Below are 23,783 nucleotides of genomic sequence, written 5' to 3'. Positions count from 1 at the left end.
TGTACCAAAACAGGGAATAGAATGATGCTGGAAAGAACTGCTGAAGAAGGAAGGAGAGAGGCAGGAACAACAGGTAGGCTCTTTTGTCAGAGTCCGAATAGGTGGGGCTGATGTCCAAGAGTGATCCTCTCTGCTGCCCTACAGGTATAGGACTACATAGAAATCACAGAGCTAAGTCTAAAGGTACATTCCAGTGTTGATGAAACCAATTTAAATTATAAAAGTAAAGAAGCCACATTATATGGAAAAGAGGGCCTACTCTAACACAAGCAATTTTTTTTAAACTATAGTTGCTTCCAGATGTTTTGCGTCTGCGTATTTTATGTTGCTTGAGGAATATGTCTTATACCCTTAGATTTTTATCAGCCATTTTCCACCCATAAGTCCTGGTTCCTGGTTATGTTTAGTGAATATATCATAATTTGCCTCACTCTGTCTCTTTGTTAAATGATCAGTTGTTTCTATTTTTCCCCTCTCTCAGTATTATACCAGATGATAGATGAGGCTGCTGTAACAAAGGAATGACAAAATACCTGAGCTCCAAGATAGCTTAGCTGTCTTCTACAAAAGTCTATGGAGTTAGACAGCCCTTCTTCATTCAGGGAGACTGTTTTCATCCATCTTGCTGTTTGCGTTCGTTTGATAAAACTGCCATAAGTAAGTTCCAAACACTGCATGGCTTAAACAGAAATTTATTTCTCACAAATCTGGAGGCTAGAAGTCAGAGATCAAAGTGTCCCCAGGGTTATTTCATCTGCGGCTTCTCTCTCCTTGACTTGTAGATGGCCAACTTCTCCCTGTCTTCACTTTGTCTTTCCTCTGTACATGTCTGTGTTCAAATTGTCTCTTCCTGTAAGGACACTAGTCGTCTTGGATTAGGGTCCACTCTAATGGCCTCCTCTTAATTACCTCTGTAAAGACCCTATCTCCAAATATGGTGACATTCTGAGGGACTGATGGTTAGGACTTCAACATATGAATTTGGGGGAGTCACAATTCCATAACACTGTTCCCATAACACTGTTCCACCTGAACCCTCTTCTTATCCACACAGTTGAAATTGAATTGCCTACTCATCCATGTTTTCTTCCATCGAAAGGTAAAAGAGAGACGAGGGCATGTGACTTTACCTTTAAGAAAATTGAACTGAAAGTTGTATGCATCACTTCTGCGAGCATCCTATTGACCTGAATATAGCCACATGGCTACTCTATGTGGGAGCAAAAAGGATGTGGAATCCACAGGCTCTAGATGGGAAGTCATACTTGGATGAATAATGATCCATTCTGTGCATAAGAACTTGAAGACTAATCTCTTGACAAAAGAGAGACAGAGACAGAGACAAAGACACATAGAGATTTCCTCATCCAGCATCTACATACCATTCAGTCTACCCTGAATTCTTTTAGTTGTGAATACCTCATTGCTTTTTTAGTCAGTTTCAAAACATGATCCACGTATTAACTCTTTCCTGTGGGGTCAGTGGATGCCTAATGTCAGTGAAGTCATGTCTTGGGTCAGATCTTACAATACTAACTCTGAACTCTGTATATAAAATATATACACTAAGTGTGGAGCCTACTTAAGACTCTCTCTCCCTCTCCTGCCCCTCCCCTGCTTGCTTGCACTCTCGAAATATATATATATATATATATATATATATATATATTTGTTGTTGTTTTGTTTTGTTTTGTTGCAAAGTGTAGATAGTACAAACTCACCAAAATGTCTTCAGTTCTAATTAAACTCATTTTTATTATTCAATCATCGGTAAAGACAAGACAATTTTTGACGACTTCATGCAATATTGAAAATTATATCAGGTCCCTTTGTGGTTTCCACTTTCATGTCTCTTTACTGACCTTACTTTTGATCTCCTGGTCATTACTGATGTTTTCAGTATAGCCCTTCAAATTCTTTGAGTCATACTTTTTTACTGAAATGTATGTCATACAATATGTTCACGACTTGGAAACATAGCTAGGGGAGAAGATCTAGATACCTGCCTTGACTCAGCCGCCATCTGCAACTCATCCTGAATAGGAAAGACATGCAAGTTACCACCTGCTATGACCAGAAAAGAAAGAGAAACCCACAAAGTGAGACACGGCAGGAGAGCATGAGGTCTACTTGGGGTCTGCTGGGAAGGGAGCCAGCTAGGTGGTCCCTGAGCTTCCTTCTGCCCCTTCTGGTCTTGCTGTGGCACAAACTGGCCCCAGGTGACCTGCTTCTTGAGCAAGGGTTCCCAAAGTGTCCCAGGGTAGGTCAGAGCAGGTGATACTAAGATCCCAGATAGATAGGGTAATAGCAGAGACAGGCCAGCCTTGACTAAATTGGGTCGTTTGAGCAAGAGGTAGGGCTGAAGGCCTCAGGGTGGGAATCTGCAGTGGACCCAGGGTCCCCAACCCTAAGAAATGGAGCTATTGCTGCTGCTGTGGGGCTCAGCTAGAGACCAAGGGCCTTGGCCAGGCATACCCCAGAGAGACTCCAGTAGTGAGGGCAGTGGTACTTTAAGTAAGCTCTAGTGAAACCTGCAGGAACTAGGGTAAAGCCTATTAGAAAGTCCCATCTGCTGTTCCTGGGCTCAGGGCCCACATAGACTCTGCATGTCTCCTGGTTTGAGTACTAAAGTTTTTGTATGTATGCCCAGCCCGGTATTTTCGCTGATAACTAGTGATGTTGAGCATCTTTCCATGTACTGGTTGGTCATTTGGATGTGTTCTTTGGAAAAATGTCTTTTTATGTCCTCTGTCCATTTTTTAATTGGATTATTTGTTTTTTGTAATGAGTTGTTTGAATTCCTCAAGTATTTTTGATAAGGTATTTGGGGGTAATAACCCCTTATGTGATATATGATTTACAAATATTTTCTCCTATTCTGTATGTTGCCTTCTCATTTTGTTGACTGTTTCTTTTGCTGTGCAGATGCCTTTTTTGCTTGAAGTAGTCCTGCTTGTTGATTTTTGCTTTTGTTTTCTTTGCTTTTGGTGTCATATCCAAAAAAAAAATCATTCCTAAGACCAATATCAAGGAACTTTTCCCCTATGTTTTCTTCTAGAAATTTTATAGTGTTGGTTTTTATATTTAAGTTCATTAATTTGGACTTAATTTTTATAAGTAGTATTGGATATGGGTTCAATTTCATTTTTCTACATGTAGTTAGTTCTCCCAACACTATTTACTGAACAAAGTATCCTTTCCCCACTAAGTGTTCTTGGCTCCCTTGTCAAATAATGGTTGACCTTGCATTCAGGGATTTATTTCTATGCTTTCTACTTGGTTCCATTGGTTCTATGTGTCTGTTTTTATGCCAGTACCATAATGTCTTAATTACTCTAGCTTTCTGGTATAGTTTGAAATCAGGAAGTGTGATGCTTCTAGCTTTGTTCTTTTTTCTCGGTATTGCTATTGACTATTCAATGTCTTTAGTGGTCTCATACATTTTTTTTTCCATTTCTGTGACAAATGCCACTGAATCTATAAATGGCTTTGGGTAATATGGATAATTTAACACTATTAATTCTCCCAGTCCATGAACATGGGATATCTTTCCATTTTTCGCGTGTGTCCTCTTCAATTTTCTTCTTCAAAGCCATGTAATTTCCATTGTAAAGATTCTTCATTTCCTGAGTTAAATTTATTCCTAAGTATTTTATTGCTTTTGATGCTGTTGCAAATGGGATCGTTTTCTTTATTTTTTTTCATATATTTTACTGTTAGTGTATAGAAATAACACCAATTTCTTTATGTTGATGTTATTTCTTTTAATTGTTTTTAATGTTTTATTTTTATTTTTGAGAGAGAGAGAGAGAGCATGCACGTGCACAAGGGGGGGAGGAGCAGAGAAACAGAGAGACAGAGGATCTGAAGCAGGCTCTGTGCTGACAGCAGAGAGCCCAATGTAGGGCTTGAACTCATGAACCATGAGATCATAACCTGAGCCGAAGTCAGAGGTTTAACCGACTGAACCACCCAGGTGCCCCTCTGCATGTTGATTTTATGATCCAGCAATCCCACTTCTGGGTATACATCCAAAGGAAATGAGAACAAGATATCAAAAAGAGATCTATGTAATCATGTTTGTTGCAGCATTATTCACAATAGCCAAGATACGGAAACAAAAGTGTCAATCAGTAGATGAAAGGGTAAAGAAGATGTGGCATATATATATATTCAATTGAATATTTTCAGCCATGAGCAAGAGGGAAATCCTGCCATTTGTGACGACATGGATGGACCTTGAGGGCGTTATGCTTATTGAGATAAGTCAGACAAAGACAAATGCTGTGTGGTATTACTTATACGTGGAATCTGAAAAAGCCAAATTTGTAGAAACAGAGTAGAATGGTAGTTACCGGGGGCTGGGGGCGGGGGTGGGGGGAAGCTGGGAAGATGCTGTTAAAGGGTACAAACTTGCAACTAGAAAATGAATAAGTTCTGGAACTCACGCACATCATAGTGAATCTAGTCAACAATACTATATTATATACTTCAAAATTGCTACAATACTAGATATTAAGTATTTTCCCACAAAAAAGAAATGATAATTATGTGGTGTGATACAGGTATTAAATAAAGCTATGATGGTAATCATATTGCAGTATATAAATGTATCGAATTAATCTGTTGTACATTTTAGACTTACACAATGTTTTATATAAATGATATCTCAATTTTAAAAATTAAAAAAAAACACGACAGTGTGGGGGATCTTAAGTTCAGGCTGGGACACAGTGGGGACTAGGGCATGGGTAGGGCCTTCCCCTCCCAGTGTTATTTGTTTGCTCTCTGCTCCTCAGTGCCCTGCTTGCTCTTTGGAGCCTCCCATGGGGTTCTGTGTGCACCCTCCCATGGATAGGCTGGGAGAGCAGTGTGGCCAAGTGTCCTCCTGGAGCTAGCTTATCCCACCCTGTAGGCAGTAGAGGGATGACACAGGACCAACACCAGCTCATTGAACTACTGGAGGGAACAGTTTTCATGAGAGTCCGTGCTCAAACTTTGGGAGAAATGTGTGGATGGGGAGAGGATGGTCCTAGGGAGGGAGGGAAAGGGAGCTCCTAACCTGACTTGCCCTGGACATTAAGGAAAAGGAGAAGGCCCAGATCTTGGGCTGGTTCATCTGTCCATCTTACAACCTGCTCTTTTCTTAAACTACATCAAGAATGGTACACCCCAGCCTTGCAGGGGTCCCAACAGCTGAGCCTACATTTCCTGCCAATGATTTTTTGTTCTTGTCCCATGATTCCCAGCACTGTACAGTCTGAGGGGCTTCTCTGGCCCCTCACAAGAGCCCTTTGCAAATAGCACTGACGAGCACAGTGAGAAGGGAAGGAGCCACCCATGGCCCTCTCAGGAATTCCTGGAAGCCAGAGCAGGGCTGAGGCTGGGATGCAGTAGGGGTTGAAGGGATATTATGTGTCAGGCATTGTGACAGGCATTTGAGATGCAACGATAATCTAAATAGGCAAAGTCCTAACCCGCAGGTAGCTTACATCAGGTTGGAGAAGACAGATAATAAACAAATGCGTACACATCCATGTAATATATTAAGCAGTGTTTGGTGTTACAAAAATAAAACCAGATAAGGGGGGCTAGAGAATTAATAGAGTAAGGTCGCTAAAGAGGGTGTTCAGGGAAGACTCGCTGCCAACCTGAACAAAGTGACGGAGAGAGCTGTGGATTTATGGGAGAGGAATATCCCCCCACGCAGAGCAGAAAGTGTGAAGATTTAGAGGATCAGCATGCCTAATGGCTTTCATGAGCTGCCATAAGACCATTGTAACTGGAACAGAGTAAATAAGGGGACGAATCAGGGGGAATAAAGTCCAAGAGGTAGCAGCAGGGATGCCATATCATGTAGGTCCTTAGAGGCCATGGAAAGGAATTTGGATTTTACAGTAAAGTAAAGTAAAGTAGCAAGGCTACTGAATATCAAGTAGACCTTAGAGAGGCTGGGATATAAATAGGATACCTGTTAAGAGACTATTGTAATTATCCAAGAAAGAAATTATCCAAGATGGGGTGTGGACCAGCGTGGTAATGGGTGAAAGTGTTAACAGGTGGTTAGATGGTAGATATAATTTAAAGGAAGGGTCGGAATGATTGGCTGAATGATTAGATATAAAAGAAAGAGAAGAATCAATTATGACTCTAAGAGTTTTCAAATAAGCAAGAGCGAAGGTGCCAGTTCTAGAACCCTTTTGAGATGAGTCTGAAAAGATGAATGAATTTCACCTAAGTGTGCGTATATAAGGTGGAGAGGGGGCAGAGGGAGAAGAAGGGGCTCTTTCCAGGTGAGAAAGAGCGGATCAAAGGCAAAGAAGAAAAATTGCAAAAGGTCTTTTGTACTCAAAAGTAGCTCAACATTGTTGAAGTAGGGAAGTATGACACTGTAAACAATTGTGAATTGTGCCCCAAGCAGCTGGAGGCTTACTTTGCATTTTTCAAAGCATCTCTACTTGACAGGAAATCCCTCCTACAACAAAAGGGAGTCTATAATTTGGGACTCTATCTGGTCAGAATTATTCCTCAAACTTCCAACCCCGTAGTCAAAATATGAGGACAAACGGGGGTCTAGAATTATATAGTACCATTTTCTAAGAAACTACTAGATGTGGAACTAAAACCTTGGAGTGCTTTTAAAACAGCTTTTAATCTACATTTTCCCTTCTTTTACCACAGATCTCTTGTGTATGCATAGTATTTCACCTTTGAAACCTGAGGGTTACCTTTTCTGTCCGTGCTCTTCGTAGATTATGTCCAATCTTTCTTAAAACGATTTCAATTTGGAGTCAGGCTGACTTAGGTATGAATCCTAGTTCTGTTGCATAAAACAATTATGATCTTAGGCAAATCCCTTCACCTCTCTGAGACTTGATTTTATCATCTGAAAAACAGATAATAATGCCTATCTTACAAAGTTGTTATGAAGATTATGCGAAATAATCACCTCACATGAGCTAATGTATGTAGCTTGCTGAGTATGGTCCCTGGCAGAAGACAGTATGTGTGTGTGTTTGTGTGTATGCTCATTATTTGCCTTTTCTCTCCAGTCTCACTTTGGTACTAATCCAGAAGCACCTAACTTCGCGTTGCAGTTACCATCCTGCTCCTCACTGCTTTTCTGACCTCCATTCTCTTCTGGTCAAGTCTGTTCTTCACCCCAATATCATATGAATCAACTTGAAGGCACTCATGCTTATCCCCATCTTCTCCAAACTCCCATGGAAGGTCTTACCTGCCTTGTTCATTTTGTTCTTGCTTCTGTACTACCTTGTACTTTCACTTGGTTGTTCCCTCCTGCCTTGTATGCCTCTGTAAGGTAAGCTTCTTGCCCTGTATTCCTTTTGTATCTCCATCCCACAGCAGGTTTTCTCCTTCTTAGTCATACCACGGGTCACATGTATGATCATCCTCTGTACTTATAAATCTCTAGTGTTACAATTACATTACAGGAGTAATTCCTTAAAGTTGCCTTAATGGGAACAAAAGCTGCCACTTGAGGTGGCATCAAACATATTATTAACCTACAACAATCCAGATCCAGTAATAATACGTCCACTGAGACATTCGTGGATTTACTCAACACACATTTCTCATTCAACGTATCTTCAAGGTACTGGGGATATAGCCATGCACAATATAAAGTTCCTGCTCTCATGGAATTTATATTCTCCAGATTACATGTTAAAGTGAGGTTCTTTTTTTTTTTTTTTTTTTTTTAAATTTTTTTTCAACGTTTATTTATTTTTGGGACAGAGAGAGACAGAGCATGAACGGGGGAGGGGCAGAGAGAGAGAGAGGGAGACACAGAATCGGAAACAGGCTCCAGGCTCCGAGCCATCAGCCCAGAGCCCGACGCGGGGCTCGAACTCCCGGACCGCGAGATCGTGACCTGGCTGAAGTCGGACGCCCAACCGACTGCGCCACCCAGGCGCCCCAAAGTGAGGTTCTTTTGGGACACCTGAGCGGCTCAGGTCGGTTAAGCGTCCAACTTCAGCTCAGGTCATGATCTCACAATCCATGAGTTCGAGCTCCACATCGGGCTTTGTGCTGTCGGCTCAGAGCCTGGAGCCTGCTTCAGATTCTGCGTCTCCCTCTCTCTCTGTTCCTCCTCCGCTCGCACCCTGTCTCTCTCTCTCAAAAATAAATAAAGATTAAAAAAAATTTTTTAAAAAAGTAATGTCTCAAGTTTTTATTTAAATTCCAGTAGGTTAACATACAGTGCAATATTAGTTTCAGGAGTAGGATTTAGTGAATTGTCACTTACTTCTGGCACTCAGTGCTCATCGTGAGTGCCCTCCTTTATACCCACCATCCATCTAACCCATCTCCTACCCACCTCCCCTCCAGCTGCCCTCATTTTGTTCCCTGTAGTTAAGCGTCTCTATGGTTTGCCTCCCTCTCTCTTTTTTTTTCCTTCGCCTATGTTCATCTGTTTTATTTTATTTTAATTTTTTTTAACTTTTATTTATTTTTGAGACAGAGAGAGACAGAGCATGAATGGGGGAGGGTCAGAGAGAGGGAGACACAGAATCTGAAACAGGCTCCAGGCTCTGAGCTGTCAGCACAGAGCCCGACGCGGGGCTCGAACTCACGGACCGTGAAATCATGACCTGAGCCGAAGCCGGCCGCCCAACCGACTGAGCCACCCAGGCGCCCCTCATCTGTTTTATTTTAAAGTAAGCATCTTTTGGAAATGGTTTGGCACTACTTACTACCAAGTGTGTGTTATACGAGATGGGAAAGTCAGAGAGTATTGCCAGTTTCTAAGGAAATGGCACTAGTTTTGAACAACTTGATCCTTTATTATTATTATTATTATTATTATTATTATTATTACTATTGTAAAAAAAAAGTTACCAACACGATTTTCAGTGTTAATCATTTAATTTGATGATACGTATGTTAGTTCAGTCTGCCATAACAAATTACCACAGACTGGGTGGCTGAAACAATAGCATTTGTTTTCTTATAGTTCTGGATGGAGTAAGTCCAAGATCACAGTGCCACCATAGTCGGATTCGGATGAGGACCCTCTCCTGGGTTACGGACAGCTAACTTCTCATTGTATCCTCATCTGGTGCAACGAGTGAGAGAGCTCTGTGGAGTCTTTTCAATAAAAGCATGAGTTCCATGGGGCGCCTGGGTGGCGCAGTTGGTTAAGCGTCCGACTTCAGCCAGGTCACGATCTCGCGGTCCGTGAGTTCAAGCCCCGCGTCAGGCTCTGGGCTGATGGCTCGGAGTCTGGAGCCTGTTTCCGATTCTGTGTCTCCCTCTCTCTCTGCCCCTCCCCCGTTCATGCTCTGTCTCTCTCTGTCCCAAAAATAAATAAAAACGTTGAAAAAAAAAATTAAAAAAAAAAAAAGCATGAGTTCCATTCTTGAGGGCTCCACCCTCATGACTTAATCACCTCCCAAAGTCCCACCTCCTAATTCCATCGCATCCTAGATTAGGATTTTAACATAGAAATTTTGGAGGTACCCACACATAGAAATTCCATCGCATCCTAGATTAGGATTTTAACATAGAAATTTTGGAGGTACCCACACATTCAGTTCATAACAATATGGTCAATCTGACTCAAGATATCAACTTTGTGGTAGGTAATTACAAGGTAGCCCCCAAATCCAGCTCAAGTATAAGGGAAGGCCTAACACTTTAACCCAGAGGTGATTTCTTCCAATCATTTCGAAAAAGTTGATGGAAATTTGCAAAAGCTTCTTTGAGAGAGACTGTTACTAATGCTGTGGTCATAGTGCCCATGCAGCTCATTTCATAAAACAAGTAGTAATGGTCGCTGTGAGATCTCTATCAGTGAGCCAGCTGCCCCCACTGTGGCTCACAACATGCTTACAATTTACGACACAATGCTCATTGCGAAGTCTGGATCTTTGAAATCAGGTCAGCTTTAAAGATCTTTTTAGAAGGTTGTATTTGACATCGAGCAACCTACCTTTATAGAGAATAAAGTCAAAACATAAAAAGGACATCCACAGGAACAAGAGAAGTGCCCAGTGATTCTGTAAGTCTCTCTTCTTTTACACCTAATGATGAGATTTTTTTTTTTTTTTGTAGTTGCTTGTCAGGACCCCATATTACAATACAAATATCGATGGAAGGATATTTTATCTCCTACTATCTTGGGTTGATTATGGCAGGATACCAACATTAAGGCCTTGCCAGGAGATTTGGAGGATGCTCCAAACAACCCATCTAGTTTACAGATGTGTCACTGTATGATAGGAATGTTCAGTGGTTTGAAGAAAAAGGACTGAGAAGAATGACAGGAGTAAGTGACGATTATGTTTCTTTTAAAGAAATCATGAAAAGGACATATTGTTAGTCTTTTTGGTAGAGTACTAGAAACATACATGGCAGTGATCCTTACTCTGGCCTACCAAAATGGAAATTGGCAATGGTAGCTGACACCCTCCATGGTCAGAAAGGAGGTTCCACTGATGGGTCATAGACAGAGTTCACAGAAAGCAATTTCAAATTTTCATTTGGTGATTGATTTGCTATTTGGTCCCATCGAATGCCTTCTGGGTGGTCTGAGCAGTACTTTTTGGTATTCACATCTATGAGACAGGTCGCTGGGTATATAGAGATTTGATTTAATGTAAGGAGAAAAGTAAAGGAAAAAAAGGCTTAGCCACCCTACACATACAGATAGCGTTATAAATAGGTGAGGGATGCATTGATCTAAATGCAGCCCACCAAACTACTGAAGCCAATGCACTTTGTATAGAAATGTGGATCAGTCTCTTTCTCTTGTAATCCATCAGGACATTAATCCTGTTCATCCCATTAGTGCCCCAAAGGGTGCTGTGATAATGAATGTCCTCATACATGTAGAAATCTTGTAGAAACCCCAGAATCAGCCAACCAGATAAATGCAAGAGGAAGCATAGTAAATTACCTTTGGGGCATCTGATTCCTTGTTGCCTTGCAAGAGTTCAATGGTGAGCCATTCACTTGTCAAGGAGCCCTTTACTCTCTCTGGTTCACCATCAAATGCTCTTAAGTGTCATTTTTATATCAACTGTATGAGAAAGTGGAGTGTTTTCCATATTACCGCCTGAGTCATACTATTTTTCCAGTCCTATGCCAGTCAGGTTTTTCTGGTTGTTATTCATGTACTTCATTTTCCTGAAGCTTGTCTCCACTTCATTATAGTGGATGTGTATAGAGGTCATGTCTAAATGGCCTGCATTTAGAAGCGTGGGAAAATTCTCTAAGCATTTAATTTAGACAATTACCCATGTATACTAGACTGGTGAAATTCATATGAGAGAAACAAGAAAATTTCCATCTGCTGTCTTGCCACACATAAGGAATCATTCCTTTTCCTTTTGGGGAAGGAAGTTGGTTTTAAAAATTATTTGTGGCAGGGGCGCCTGGGTGGCCCAGTCGGTTGAGCATCCAACTTTGGCTCAGGTCGTGGTCTGGCAATTTATGAGTTCAAACCCCGTGTCAGTCTCTGTGCTGACAGCTCAGAGCCTGGAGCCTGCTTCGGATTCTGTGTCTCCCTCTCTCTCTTCCCCCTCCACCACTCATGCTCTCTCTCTCAAAAATAAATAAACATTAAAAAAATGGTTTTAAATTATTTGTGGCATTGTTGCAAATCTGACATGGCCATAGAGTACTTCCTTAAGAATGACAGAGAACTGGACAAAATACAAAGAGAGATAAAACAATATTACAGGAACTTGAGACACCAGTTTCTCATCCTCCACCCAAAAATACATTTATAAAGCACAAATATATTCTTTGGCTTTGCCAGAATATACAATTTCCAAGCCATAATAGCAAAATTAATGGTGTAGGTATATCCGGAAACTCTATTAGTTGGAACCTTTGGAGTAGTATATAATGTGCTGAAGCAGAAATTCACTATCTGCCAAAGAATTACTGAGTCTTCCTAACAAAGTATCTTAGGTGAGAGTTTGGATTATTAAGTCCAGACGCTAGGAACCTGAGAACGTAAAGTTTCCAGGGGAAATAAACATACAAGCCAGAGACACACTGTCATGAGGCATGCATTGCTGGTACCAAAGATTAACGATCCCATACATTTTCTTTTATTCTTACCTAAGTTGTTAAAGGGCATTTTGATGTCTCTTAAGTTGCTACTTGTATCCTTCGTGAGTCATCTTTCCACACCTTGGACTGGGCACCTAGTTTCTTCCATCATCCCTGTCATCCCCTCAAATTGGAAACATGAAACAACCTCTGCTTCATAGTTCTGGCTCTAGTCCTGACCTTGAAGTGTAGTTGTCTGTTCAAGTAAGAATAATGGAAAAGATGTCAAGCGCGCCGATCTTAATTCTTTGCTTTAGAAATCTGAAGCCAGTAACTGAAAAAAAAGCAGTCATCCACATGGTGGAGAAAAAGGAACACAGCAGGTCAGATTCCAGATCTCAAACTACAAAAGGATTTCTTGGGGGGAGGAGGCGCGTGGGTGGCTCAGTCGGTTAAGTGCCTGACTCTTGATTTCAGCTTGGGTCATGATCTTGTAGTCTTGAAATCCAGCCCGTGTTGGGCTCCGTGCTGGATGTGGAGGCTGCTTTAGATTCTCTCTCCCTCTCCCTCTGCCATTCCCTCTTTCCCATTCTCTCTCTCTCTCTCTCTCTCTCTCTCTTTCAAAAACAAAAACAAAAAAAGATGTCTTGGATAATAATTTAATGACATTCAGGGACCTAAAACTTTATGAAAATACAACACGAATGTCTCCATAGTTTAGTTACCTGATTTAAAAACTATTAAATTGTATACATTTTTCACTCCCGACTTCTCATTTTGCAGAACTGGCTATTCCTACATATAGAAGTGTGTTCATTCACGGTCTTTCCTAAAAGCTTATTCATCTGGACACAATAACTACAGCTGTCATCACCCAACCTAAGTGTCCTGACTCCTCACCTCCGGGTCACGTAGCCCGTGTCCACCTCCCCTGCCTCATCTACTCTGTTTTCCTCATGTACTTCCATCGTGACGAACTTCTGTCAGCTCCTCCGTTGCATCAAGTTCATTGTCGGATCAAACCTCCTTTGCTTTTACTATTCCCTTATGTCCGCATTGTATTCTCTCCTTTTTCTTAACACGCTGGCATCCATCAGATCTTGAAGCTTTTCTGTCACTTTACAAATCTTTCTCTGATGCCCATATCTGATTCCTGTTCCCTCCTTGAGTCACTCGCATACAACCAGCATTTATTACCATCCTACACATTTTAGTTGATGTTCCTACTTTTTATCTCCCTTTCCTCCACCCCTGATGATAAACTCGTTTCATTAGAGAAATGTGCCAATACAAAACAGTTTCCCCATCTGATCTTATCTTGCCTCAGAATGTATTTTTTCCTCAAATTTTAAAAATACTTTAACCATTGCTCTTAGGTTAATATCTAAAATTATCAACATTTTATTCTAGGCTCTACATGAGCAGGACCCTTCCTCTTCACTCTACGTGTCAGCCCCCCTGGCCTTCTTGCCATGTTTCCAACCCGAGGGAGGCTTCTTTCCACCTTTGTCACAGACATGGTTCCCCCCTGCCAAGAACACTGTCTACTCCCCACCTCTCCATTTCCCATGGAAACATTGATTTATCTTTCATGTTTCTGGACTTGGCATAGATAAATACCACAAATGCGTGTAGTGCTCAGGTCCTCCCTCCTAACATTCACATTTGTAGTACATTTCATAGCCATAGTTCAGTGATCATTTAGGTGATTATATTTTTAATATCTCTTGCCCAGTTACACTGTAAGTTCCAAGGGACAGTGACTATGGCTGCCATCTTTCTCCAGAAACGTTTGTGGTGATTCTATCTGGGCCAATCTGTAGCCAGTGTGGGAATAGTGAATAAGTTAGGAAAATATGCAAGTATTCAGAAATAATGCAAGACACAGATGTAGGGCCAGATCATAAAGGACCTTAACGGCCACAACAAAGAATTTATACTTTATCCTGGAGACGGTGAAGATTCATCAAATGTTCCAAAGCTGAAATGATCTACTCTATTTTTTTTTTAATTTTTTTTTTAACGTTTATTTATTTTTGAGACAGAGAGAAACAGAGCATGAACGGGGGAGGGGCAGAGAGAGAGAGGGAGACACAGAACCGGAAGCAGGCTCCAGGCTCTGAGCCATCAGCCCAGAGCCCGACACGGGGCTCAAACTCACGGACCGTGAGATCGTGACCTGAGCTGAAGTCGGACGCTTAACCGACTGAGCCACCCAGGCGCCCCTCTACTCTATGTTTTAAAGAATAAACCTGGCAGCAGGTTAGAGATTTCATTTCTAAACCCAAAACTACTACAGTAGATTATAAAAAAATGAGTAAACATTTCTTCTGTCCCCATATATCCATCTCTTCGGTGACGCAACTTTACCAACTTTACCTTATCCCCAGACTTTCAAATCTGAGTTTGACCCTGTAACTTGCTTTGATGGATGGGGCATTAGCAACTGTGATTCAAGCATTTGCACATCAGGGTTTGCCTGGGGCCTGACTGGGAGACCTGGAGGTCCCCAAGTGAAGTATCCTTAATGAAGCAATGAATTTCAACCATGTTTTAAACTTTCTCTTTGCTGCTGTTAACATGTATGACACCCTCTCCCTCACACAACCACTATTAGAAATCTCTCTCACTTCAGCAATGATTCTTAGTGGTGTGCCCTAACATCATGAGGTGGGAGAAAGTGGATGTAGTTTGACTGCTTTTCTCAGGAGACTCCAGCATATGTTGTGACTGCGAATTGAAAATCACTGCTAAGTTTCATGGATCGATGAGTGAACTCAGCCTGGGGAGTTAATGAGCACCACAGAGGAAGTGACATTTAACTAAATCTGCAAGGGAAGAATAAATATTCATCAGGTGAGGAAATGCAGAAAGGGTATGTCAAAGAAAGAGAGTAGTATGTACAGAGGCAAATCTTGCAACTCAAATAACTGATTTTAAATGGTCATCTCTTTTCTTGCTATACAACTGAATGTGGACTCTCTAATATTCTAAATCATCCTCAAGGAAATCTATAGCATTTCCTTTGCAGTGTCTGAAGTTTATAGGGAGGTCATTCAAATAGATTGTCATGCTAATTGTTGCCTTTCTTCAAAATAGTCTTTATTTCAGATACTTGCTTTAACCAGGACCAACTCATTTCCATCTGAATCTCATTCCCCAGAGTAAATTCCATGCAGATAACAATAGGATTTGATGATTGTTTTATTTGCCTCCATTGTCCAACAGTTTCAGTAACTCTGAAATAGTGTTAACTTCACAAAATTGAATCTCAACCTGGTTTTGCCATCCCTGAGCCTCTCATGAAAATCCGGATACTGATCAAGATCTAATGCGTGCTCCCCCGCTGGTTGAATGTTCATGTTGCCACTTTGCTTTTACAAAAAAACCTACGTTAGTATCTGTTTTTCCTAAGTGAAAGAAATCCAACGAGGATTTTAGCTTTTCTGGAAAAAAAAAAAGGGCAAAACGAAAAACGTTCAGCATTTGTTTTGCAGTGAGCATTACAGAGGCAGTGTGCACCCTGAGCTGGGAGAGCGGCCCCACCAAGCTCCTTCGTCGGGAACAATGCAACATCCAGCCGCCATAGCTTTGAACTGTGTCTGTGAGCATCTATGCTTATCTTCATTTATTTTGTGCACCTGTTAGCAAAATATGTCCTAAGGTGTCAGAAAAGCCAGAGAGGTGTGTTTGTTTGTTCATTTGTTTGTTTTTAGGTCTGGGAATGCTCACATTTTTTTCCATACAAATTAATAGTATCTGCCTCAGCTTCATACCATTTTGACTTATGAAAGTTTTCATAGGAATGCTCTACTTTTGGATAGCAGAGGGGGAGCCTGAACCTTGTTCTCATACATCCAGAATATTTGGCCTTTCCCTTAACATACACACATACACTCCCTCACACCTAAACACAGAGTAAATAAGTCTCTGAAGGAAATTACTGCCTTAAAGTGCTTCTATAATTCTTTTTTTTTTTAATTTTTTTTTAACATTTTTTATTTATTTTTGAGACAGAGAGAGACAGAGCACGAATGGGGGAGGGGCAGAGAGAGAAGGAGACACAGAATCGGAAGCAGGCTCCAGGCTCTGAGCCATCACCCAGAGCCTGATGCGGGGCTCGAACTCACGGACTGTGAGATCGTGACCTGAGCCGAAGTCGGACGCTCAACCGACTGAGCCACCCAGGCGCCCCTATAATTCTTTTCAATAGAGCATATAGAACGTCCACTCCCCCCGATCCCCCCCCCCCCCCCCCCCCCGCACAGAATAGGATTAATCTTTAAAAGCATCATCTTCTATGAGCAAGTGCAAACCTTTGTCTGCCCTCAGGGAAAGACCAGCCAATGAGAGATTATTCTGGTGATGTAATGCTTGTTAACTTACTCTCTTGCAGACATGATTGGGGAAGATGCTTTTCAGAGCATCAAACGTATTGAGTTTAACTCTTTCTCACATGACTAATTTTAGCTCAGAAGCCACTTCTGAGACTTCATAAATATGTTGTGTAGGACAGCTCTGCAATAGTCATGCAAAATCATTAGACTATAGAAATGCTTTTAAGCATTGGCATCTGTACCCACTGGCATTTGCCAATGAAAATTCCCTACCTTTCTTGAGAAATCAGTATTTCCGTATCCTGGTTGTTATGTAAATAGACAATACATTAACACTAGCCAACAGCAGATACAGTTATATTTCTTTCTCAGATGTAGATTCTCATGAAAATCAAATCAAAAGGGATAAACACCCAAGATGTTTTTTTTTTCAATCAAACTCCTCACAGTTGGCCTCTCGTGACTATACCGACTTCATTTTCATATTCATCCACTTTATTTCAGAGATAAAAAATATTTGAAGCAAGGACTTGGATAGTCAGGTGTGTGTTCATAGTGATATCATAATCCTTTGCTTAGTGAGTAATGTACAGAGCTGATGCAACTGAATGCTTATGAACGTCCAGAGAACCCCTAGCCCATATCAGGTGAAGGCCCACTACCCATCACATAGTGTATTTCTATGAGGTAATAGGCAGGACAAAATATGTGTGTGTTAGTTTTTACCAGGAAAACTTGTAAAAAAAAAAAAAAAGCAGACATAAGCTCCAGATTTCCAGCAGGTATTATTTTGCGCAACAGCTCATTCCCCTTCCCTCTCCCAACATTCCAAACCTCACTTTTTGGAGCAGAAGAATGCAATGGTAAGCATATTGTGAAAAACATAATTTGGAAGAGGAGTGTCATGATACCTGAGCAGACCCGTGGTTTATCTGATCTGACGCCCAGGAAGAAAGCAGTTCAGACTGCTAAGCCAGCTGTGTAATTTGATGTGCTGGACGTAATTCAAAGACGACGAGCTGTGAGGACTCACAGGAAATATGCAGGAAAATGTTTTATTCGGACTTTCCGCTTTGTTTCTTTTCTCAGACGATCCTCCTCCCCCTTTGAGAAAACTGAGTTCATTTTTGGCACCTGAGTCTTTCTTGGGATATTTATATTTATTTGGGTCATGGTAATGCAGTTGCACGGGGTTATGGGGTGGAATGATGGCATCATGGAATGTTTCAAACCTAGCTGTAAATAATGTCTCTACCATACAAGGGAGTGGTAAGTCACTTTAACTTCGGGGAGGCATACTTTCTCCATCTATTAAAATGAAGTAATAATTCAATGTGAATTATTCAAATAATATATATAAAGTTTTTGGCAAGAAGTAGGTACTCAACTGAGAGTATTACTCAGTATTACTCAATAGCTGAGGGTTATTACTATTTTTTATATACACATAATTCCAAGCTGCTTTACCTTTCCAAGTTGAAAACCAAATTATATAAAAATGACTATTTACCCACAGCAGATTCCCTGACACAATGAATTTTATCCACTTGTTGATTGTGAAATGAACCATTTTGTTTTCCATTGAAGATTTAGTTTATACTTGATTCTTCATTCACCATATCATTCAGTAGTCTTTTATTTTTAACCATTAATGTTTCAAAGTTAGTACTTTACAAATACATGATTTTCTATACAATCAGTGTAAATAGAGGTAATGTAGTACATTTCTTCTAGAGATCTGCTGATATTTTAAAGGCATGGCTTTTCCTAGTCTATCGAAAAGGTCCTGGAAGGCACTGGTCATGCTACTAGGTCACCTTATCACAAAGTAAGGGTGACTGGGTAGCTCTGTCAGTTAAGCATCCAACTCTTGATTTCAGCTCAGGTCATGATCTCACAGTTTGTGAGTTCAAGCCCTGCATCGGGCTCCACGCTGACGGTGCGGACCTTGCTTGGGATTCTCTCTCTCACCCTCTCTCTCTCACCCTCCCCCAACTCATTCTTTTTCTCCCTCTCTCAAAATAAACAAATAAACTTTAAAAAATAGTAAAAAAATGGAGTTTGTCATGATCAAGCAAATTAGTAGCTTGAGTTTTTTAGTAAATTAGCATGAACTAAATTGTTTGCATCCTCTGACACATTCCTGCAAATTGATTTTAGATTTTAAATTTCAAGGGCTATTGAGTTCACCTTAACAAAATTTACCAAATGGCTAATCTGTGCATGGAGAGACTCTTGAGATTAAAAACAATGGCGACAGCAACAGCTGTCAAGGCTTGGTTTCTCCCTTCCAGGTGCTAGGGTCTAGTTGAGGGGACAGACACCACAGTGTGTTAAGTTCCATAACGGAGTAATGTATAAGGTTACTGGGAACCCAGATGGTGGGGCTTTGAAGTCAACGTTGGAGGGGGAAGTTTTTGAGAAAAATCATGCACAGGTAACATTGTATTGGCTTTTAAAGAATAATAAGGATTTTTCTTATATGGATAAAGTAGAAGAATATTCCAGTTGGAAGGAATAGCTAGAGTGCAAGAAGAAAGTATTGATAATTCATGGCTATTTGTGAAATGGCTGTTGACCTAGCCGAGTGTTTGACGTTGGATAGAAGTGTGGTGAGGGAAATGGCACGTTCATGTGTAGAGAGGCTTTTTGGAAAACTAATCTACTACTTTCCAAATCATAAGTATTCTTATCTCCTCTTGGTTACATACCATGAGAAGGTTGATAATACATACTAGCTAGACTATTTTTCTTTTTGTGATGTCTTTAAGCCTATTTGGACTTTTCTTCAAGTAAAAGAATATTATTCCTTTGCTTGTGTACTACTAACTTCAAGTAAGATAAATGTAAATTTTACAAACCCTATTTCAAGAAGGCAATATAAATTGTACAAAAATAATACTTAAGGTCTACAAAGTCTAATACTATAATAGTAAGTAATACTTAAGATCTGTTACTTTTGATTCATATGGAAGCACATACGAGCAAACTTGTAAAAGGCAATATATCTTAAATAACATGTGATTAAGAATGCCAGAGTGTGCGTTGAAGAAGCATTGTCTATGCTAATTTTGTAAGTTATCTGGGAAAACTTCATTGTTCATATTCACATGGTGAAGCACTAAACCAGCAGGTCAAAGTATGGAGCCATTCATGTGTAATAATGTGGGTGTGAAAACATTCTTAAATAAAACTTGCTGAAAGTTCTCTGTCATTTTCTTTGAGTCTATTCACTGAATAGAAGTCTGCATACCTTAGAACAGGACTATGTGTATATGCTCAGTAGTTCAGATATGTTTGATGATTTTTATTAGACTTGCACTGGAATGTATTATCCACACATAAATGATGCTGTTGTTACAACAGGAATTTTCCAATTTAACAAATGGCGTGTGCTGAACTGTCTATGTCCTGTTCCCCCTTTGTGACCAATAGCATGTATTTTAGGAGTAGTTAATGAGAATTACAGGTAGTTGGGTCAATCATGGATTATGGATTTTTATCATGTCAAACCAACTGCATGGAAATTCAACCTACAGTCTTAGGATGATTAGACATCACACACAGGATTGTTTACCTAAGTGTGTGAGTGTTTCTAGCCTACTTCATTCTAAAAATGTTTCGATGTTGTTAGAGTGATATGTGTAATGCAGAAAAATCCACTCTATTCTGTTTAATTAGTTAAACAAGGAGGCTGTTAGACTCATATGGCTCTAATGCCATGGCAGCGTGTGTAAGCAAACCAAAATCTAAGCCTATAAATGCCTCCAGGTTACAAAATCAAAACCTAAGAACGACCAGTCACCAACACCGATTAGGCTTTAAGTTGTAGCCAATCAATAATGACCTTGCTTTGTTTCTGCCTCTTCTGTTACAAATCTCTAGCTAGCTCCTTGTTGGTGGAGCACTCCTGACCACTTCCAGTTTGTTGTTGTCCAATTCGAATTGGTAAATACTCCAATAAACTTTAAAAATTTTAGGGGTGTCTGGCTGGCTCACTTGGTAGGGTATGACTCTTGATCGCAGGGTTGTAAGGTCGAGCCCTCACGCTGAATGTAGAGATTACTTTAAAAATTTTAAATAAAATCTTTTTATCATGTTTATTTATTTTTTAAGAGAGAGAGAGCAACATGCTAGTCGGGGAGGGGCAAAGAGAGAGAGAGAGAGAGAGAGGATCTCAAGTAGGCTCCATGCTGTCAGCACAGAGCCTGATGCAGGGCTCAGTCCCACCAACCTTGAGATCATGACCCCAGCCAAAATCAAGAGTTGGATTCTTTACCGACTGAGCCACCTAGGTGCCCCCCACCACCAAAAAATAAAATCTGAAAAAAATTTTTTATGTATCTCAGTTTGTCTTTTAATAGTTCAGTATGTTTAAAAATACCGTATTCTCAGAAAAAAAAAAACTTAAAAATAAAGATGGCTTTCTGTTTTCTCCATCAGCTGTTAAGAAGAAGGCTAGCTATATCACTCCAGTTCCAGGAGGGGTCGGACCCATGACAGTGGCAATGCTTCTGAAGAACACCCTTCTGGCAGCTAAAAAACTCATTTACTAATTCACCTGAAAGAATGAAGCAAACTGAAGTCATGCTATTTATTTATTTGACAAAGGGTGTAAACACCTTTATATTTTACTACAAAGCTATTTATTTCTACATTGTATTTATTTTTTCATGGATGGAATCATACTGGACCAGATGATTCATATGACTTTATGCATTTCCTGCTAACAGATTTTGAGTTTTAGGATAAAACAAAATAATTCCAATGAAAACTTTGGTAACAACGGTTTATTTTGTGAATACTATTTGTTCATAATATTAAACAATAAAGGGCTCATAATAAATGAATATATTTTTGACACAAATATCACACAAAGTATGTTTTCAACAAATGTCTTGTCAGCCAAATGGGTGCCCTCATAAATTGTAATTTAGGTTTGGACATAAGCATGCTCAATTTTTATATATTTTATGTGCCTCATATGCTGAAAAAGAGCTTACTTGTAAAAGAAAGATAAAACAGTAAAAATAAAATCTTGATCTTGTATATCTCATAAATGGATCCTATGAGGTACCTTAATGAGAAATGACACTCTATTCAAGGAAAGAAAAATAAACGAAGAAAGCAAAATACGCAGTGCTACTTGGAAAGGTAATGATCAGGGGTGCCTGGGTGGCTTAGTTGGCTAAGTGTCTGACTTTGGCTCAGGTCATGATCTCACGGTTGGTGGGTTTGAGCCCCGCGTCAGGCTCTGTGCTGACAGCTCAGAGCCTGGAGCCTGCTTCAGATTCTGTGTCTCCCTCTCTCTCTGCCCCTCCCGGCTCATGTTCTGTCTCTCTCAAAAATAAATAAACATTTAAAAAAATTTTTTTAAAAAAGGAATGATCATTTCAAACTGTAAATGACTGCTTGCGATAGTAAAAGCCTAATAGGAATGAGTTAGGTTAAGGTGTAATTTCTTTCTCCTTCCAGAGAAATATTTGGATAATCTCTTCCTTGAGGAATAATGGAAAAAATCCCAAAACAGACATAGAAAACAGAAGTATGGTTGTATTCTCCCACAAATATTAGAAAAATAGGATATAGTATGAGCAAGGACGTCATTAAAGAACAAATGGCTGTTCACAGATTCAGAAAGTAATAGGAAAATATGACACAATATGCCAAAGCTAAACCTTAGCCTATAACTAGGAATCTACCACTCTCTTGCCCACAGTTCTTCCCTCTTCTGTTACAGCATTTGGTTTTCAAAGTAGATACCATATTTCTAACACAATTTAAATTAGGAAATACACTGAATGTCAGTTGAAGGCGATTTTGAAACTACCCTAAGCACATAATTGTATTGTTTTCATGCCTTATCCCAGTGTGTTAATGTACCAACCATGATTCTTGCCCAGTGCATGCTTTATCAGTGTGTGCTCCTGATCAATTGTGTGAAAATAGACTAGAGGCTTATAATTAATATTTCAACTGTATAATAAAAGCGATTTGAAGAATACCTGTCTTCTTTTTCCTTAAGACATTTATAAGGTTTTTTTGTTCATATATTTGTTACCTATTTTTTTTTTGTAGTTTCAAGTTTTTATTTATATTCCAGTTAGTTGACATACAGTGTAATATTGGTTTCAGGAGTAGAATTATTACCTATTTCTTTGCAGCATGCTGGGGAAATGCACAAGTTTTTTAAACATGCAAGAAAAGGGTCTATAGCCCATTCTACCTTCGGTCCAGACCAGTCTTGGCCTGATAACCCCAAAAGAAGTTTAATTTCAAAGCTCCCAAGCAAACATTTCAGAAAGGGCCTGTTTTATTCATATGGACCCCAAATTCCCCCAAACAGACAAAATGACCCAAAATACATGTACATGGGGAAAGGTGAAGTCTGTGGTTTTGAGAGTACCACCCCAAACCCTCAAAGTGCAAGAGGAATTAATTTTGGAAGGTTTTTACCCTTTGGCTGGGCTAAAATCCAGGAGTGAGACTTTCTAGAGACTAAAATACTGTAAAAGAAAAATTATTCTGACATCTGTTAAAAATAGTAAGGAAGACTTTATCTAAGACTATTGTTATGGGATCAAGACTATTGTGGGGCGCCTGGGTGGCTCAGTCAGTTAAGCATCCAACTCTTGATCTCGGCTCAGGTCATGATCTCACAGTTCATGAGTTCAAGCCCTACATCAGGCTCTGTGCTGATAGTGCAGAGTGGGCCTGGGATTCTGCCTCTCCTTCTCCCTACCTCTCCTCCACTTGTGCTTCCTCCCCACCCCTCAAAATAAATAAATAAACACTGAAAGAAAAAAGACTATTGCAGCAGAGAAGATTGAACTGAACTCCAAATACAGCAAAGGTAGCTATGGGTCTATATCCAATGAGCAGAGGGATCAGTAGGTACAAAATTACTATAAGAGAAACTTGACTAGATTTCAAGGGTGGGGGGATTCTTGCTAAACTAGCTTACCAGGATTCTTGCTAAAGGCAGGCCAGATATCAAGGGTGGAACATGGGGAACTTGATAATATATAGGGTTGGGGGGGGGGATTCTCTATAAACTCACTTAGCAGGATCCTTTGCTACAACTGGGCTCAGCAGGCCTGGTTGAGAAGAGGACTCACAGGCAACTGATTCAAGTTCAGTCAAGAAGGAAGCCTTTGTCAACACATAAAGGAGATGAAGTTGGTTCATTTGTACCATGATCTTATTTATGGATATTTGGGGTGCATAAAAGGTAGACATATGTTAGCCATGTAGAGGGGCTTTGGAGAAGTAACTTCCTTCTGCAACTATCTGTAAAAAGGACCCTGAAGAATTAAGGGGGGTTGAATAGTAATACAAAGATAGAGGTGAGAAGGGGTTTAGCAGATATATACATATATGTGTGTGTGTGTGTGTGTGTGTGTGTGAAAGTAAGAGTCACAG

The 23,783-nt window shown here is 40.1% G+C and overlaps 1 protein-coding gene across 1 annotated transcript in view; it reads left to right on the top strand.

Moving 5' to 3' along the window:
- MTHFD2L (methylenetetrahydrofolate dehydrogenase (NADP+ dependent) 2 like) overlaps nucleotides 1-21,557 on the top strand; it is a 145,878-nt gene extending 124,321 nt beyond the window's left edge. The window contains exon 8 of the mRNA XM_047857558.1: nucleotides 20,805-21,557. Coding sequence (XP_047713514.1) covers nucleotides 20,805-20,917 — 113 coding nt within the window. The 3' untranslated portion in view covers nucleotides 20,918-21,557. The remainder of the gene's footprint in view (nucleotides 1-20,804) is intronic.
- Nucleotides 21,558-23,783: the final 2,226 nt, after the last annotated feature.

The sequence above is a fragment of the Prionailurus viverrinus genome, chromosome B1 (genome assembly GCF_022837055.1).
Source record: "Prionailurus viverrinus isolate Anna chromosome B1, UM_Priviv_1.0, whole genome shotgun sequence".
NCBI lineage: Eukaryota > Metazoa > Chordata > Mammalia > Carnivora > Felidae > Prionailurus > Prionailurus viverrinus.
The sequence above is the reverse complement of the archived record's forward strand: the minus strand, read 5'-3'. Positions and strand labels throughout refer to the sequence as shown.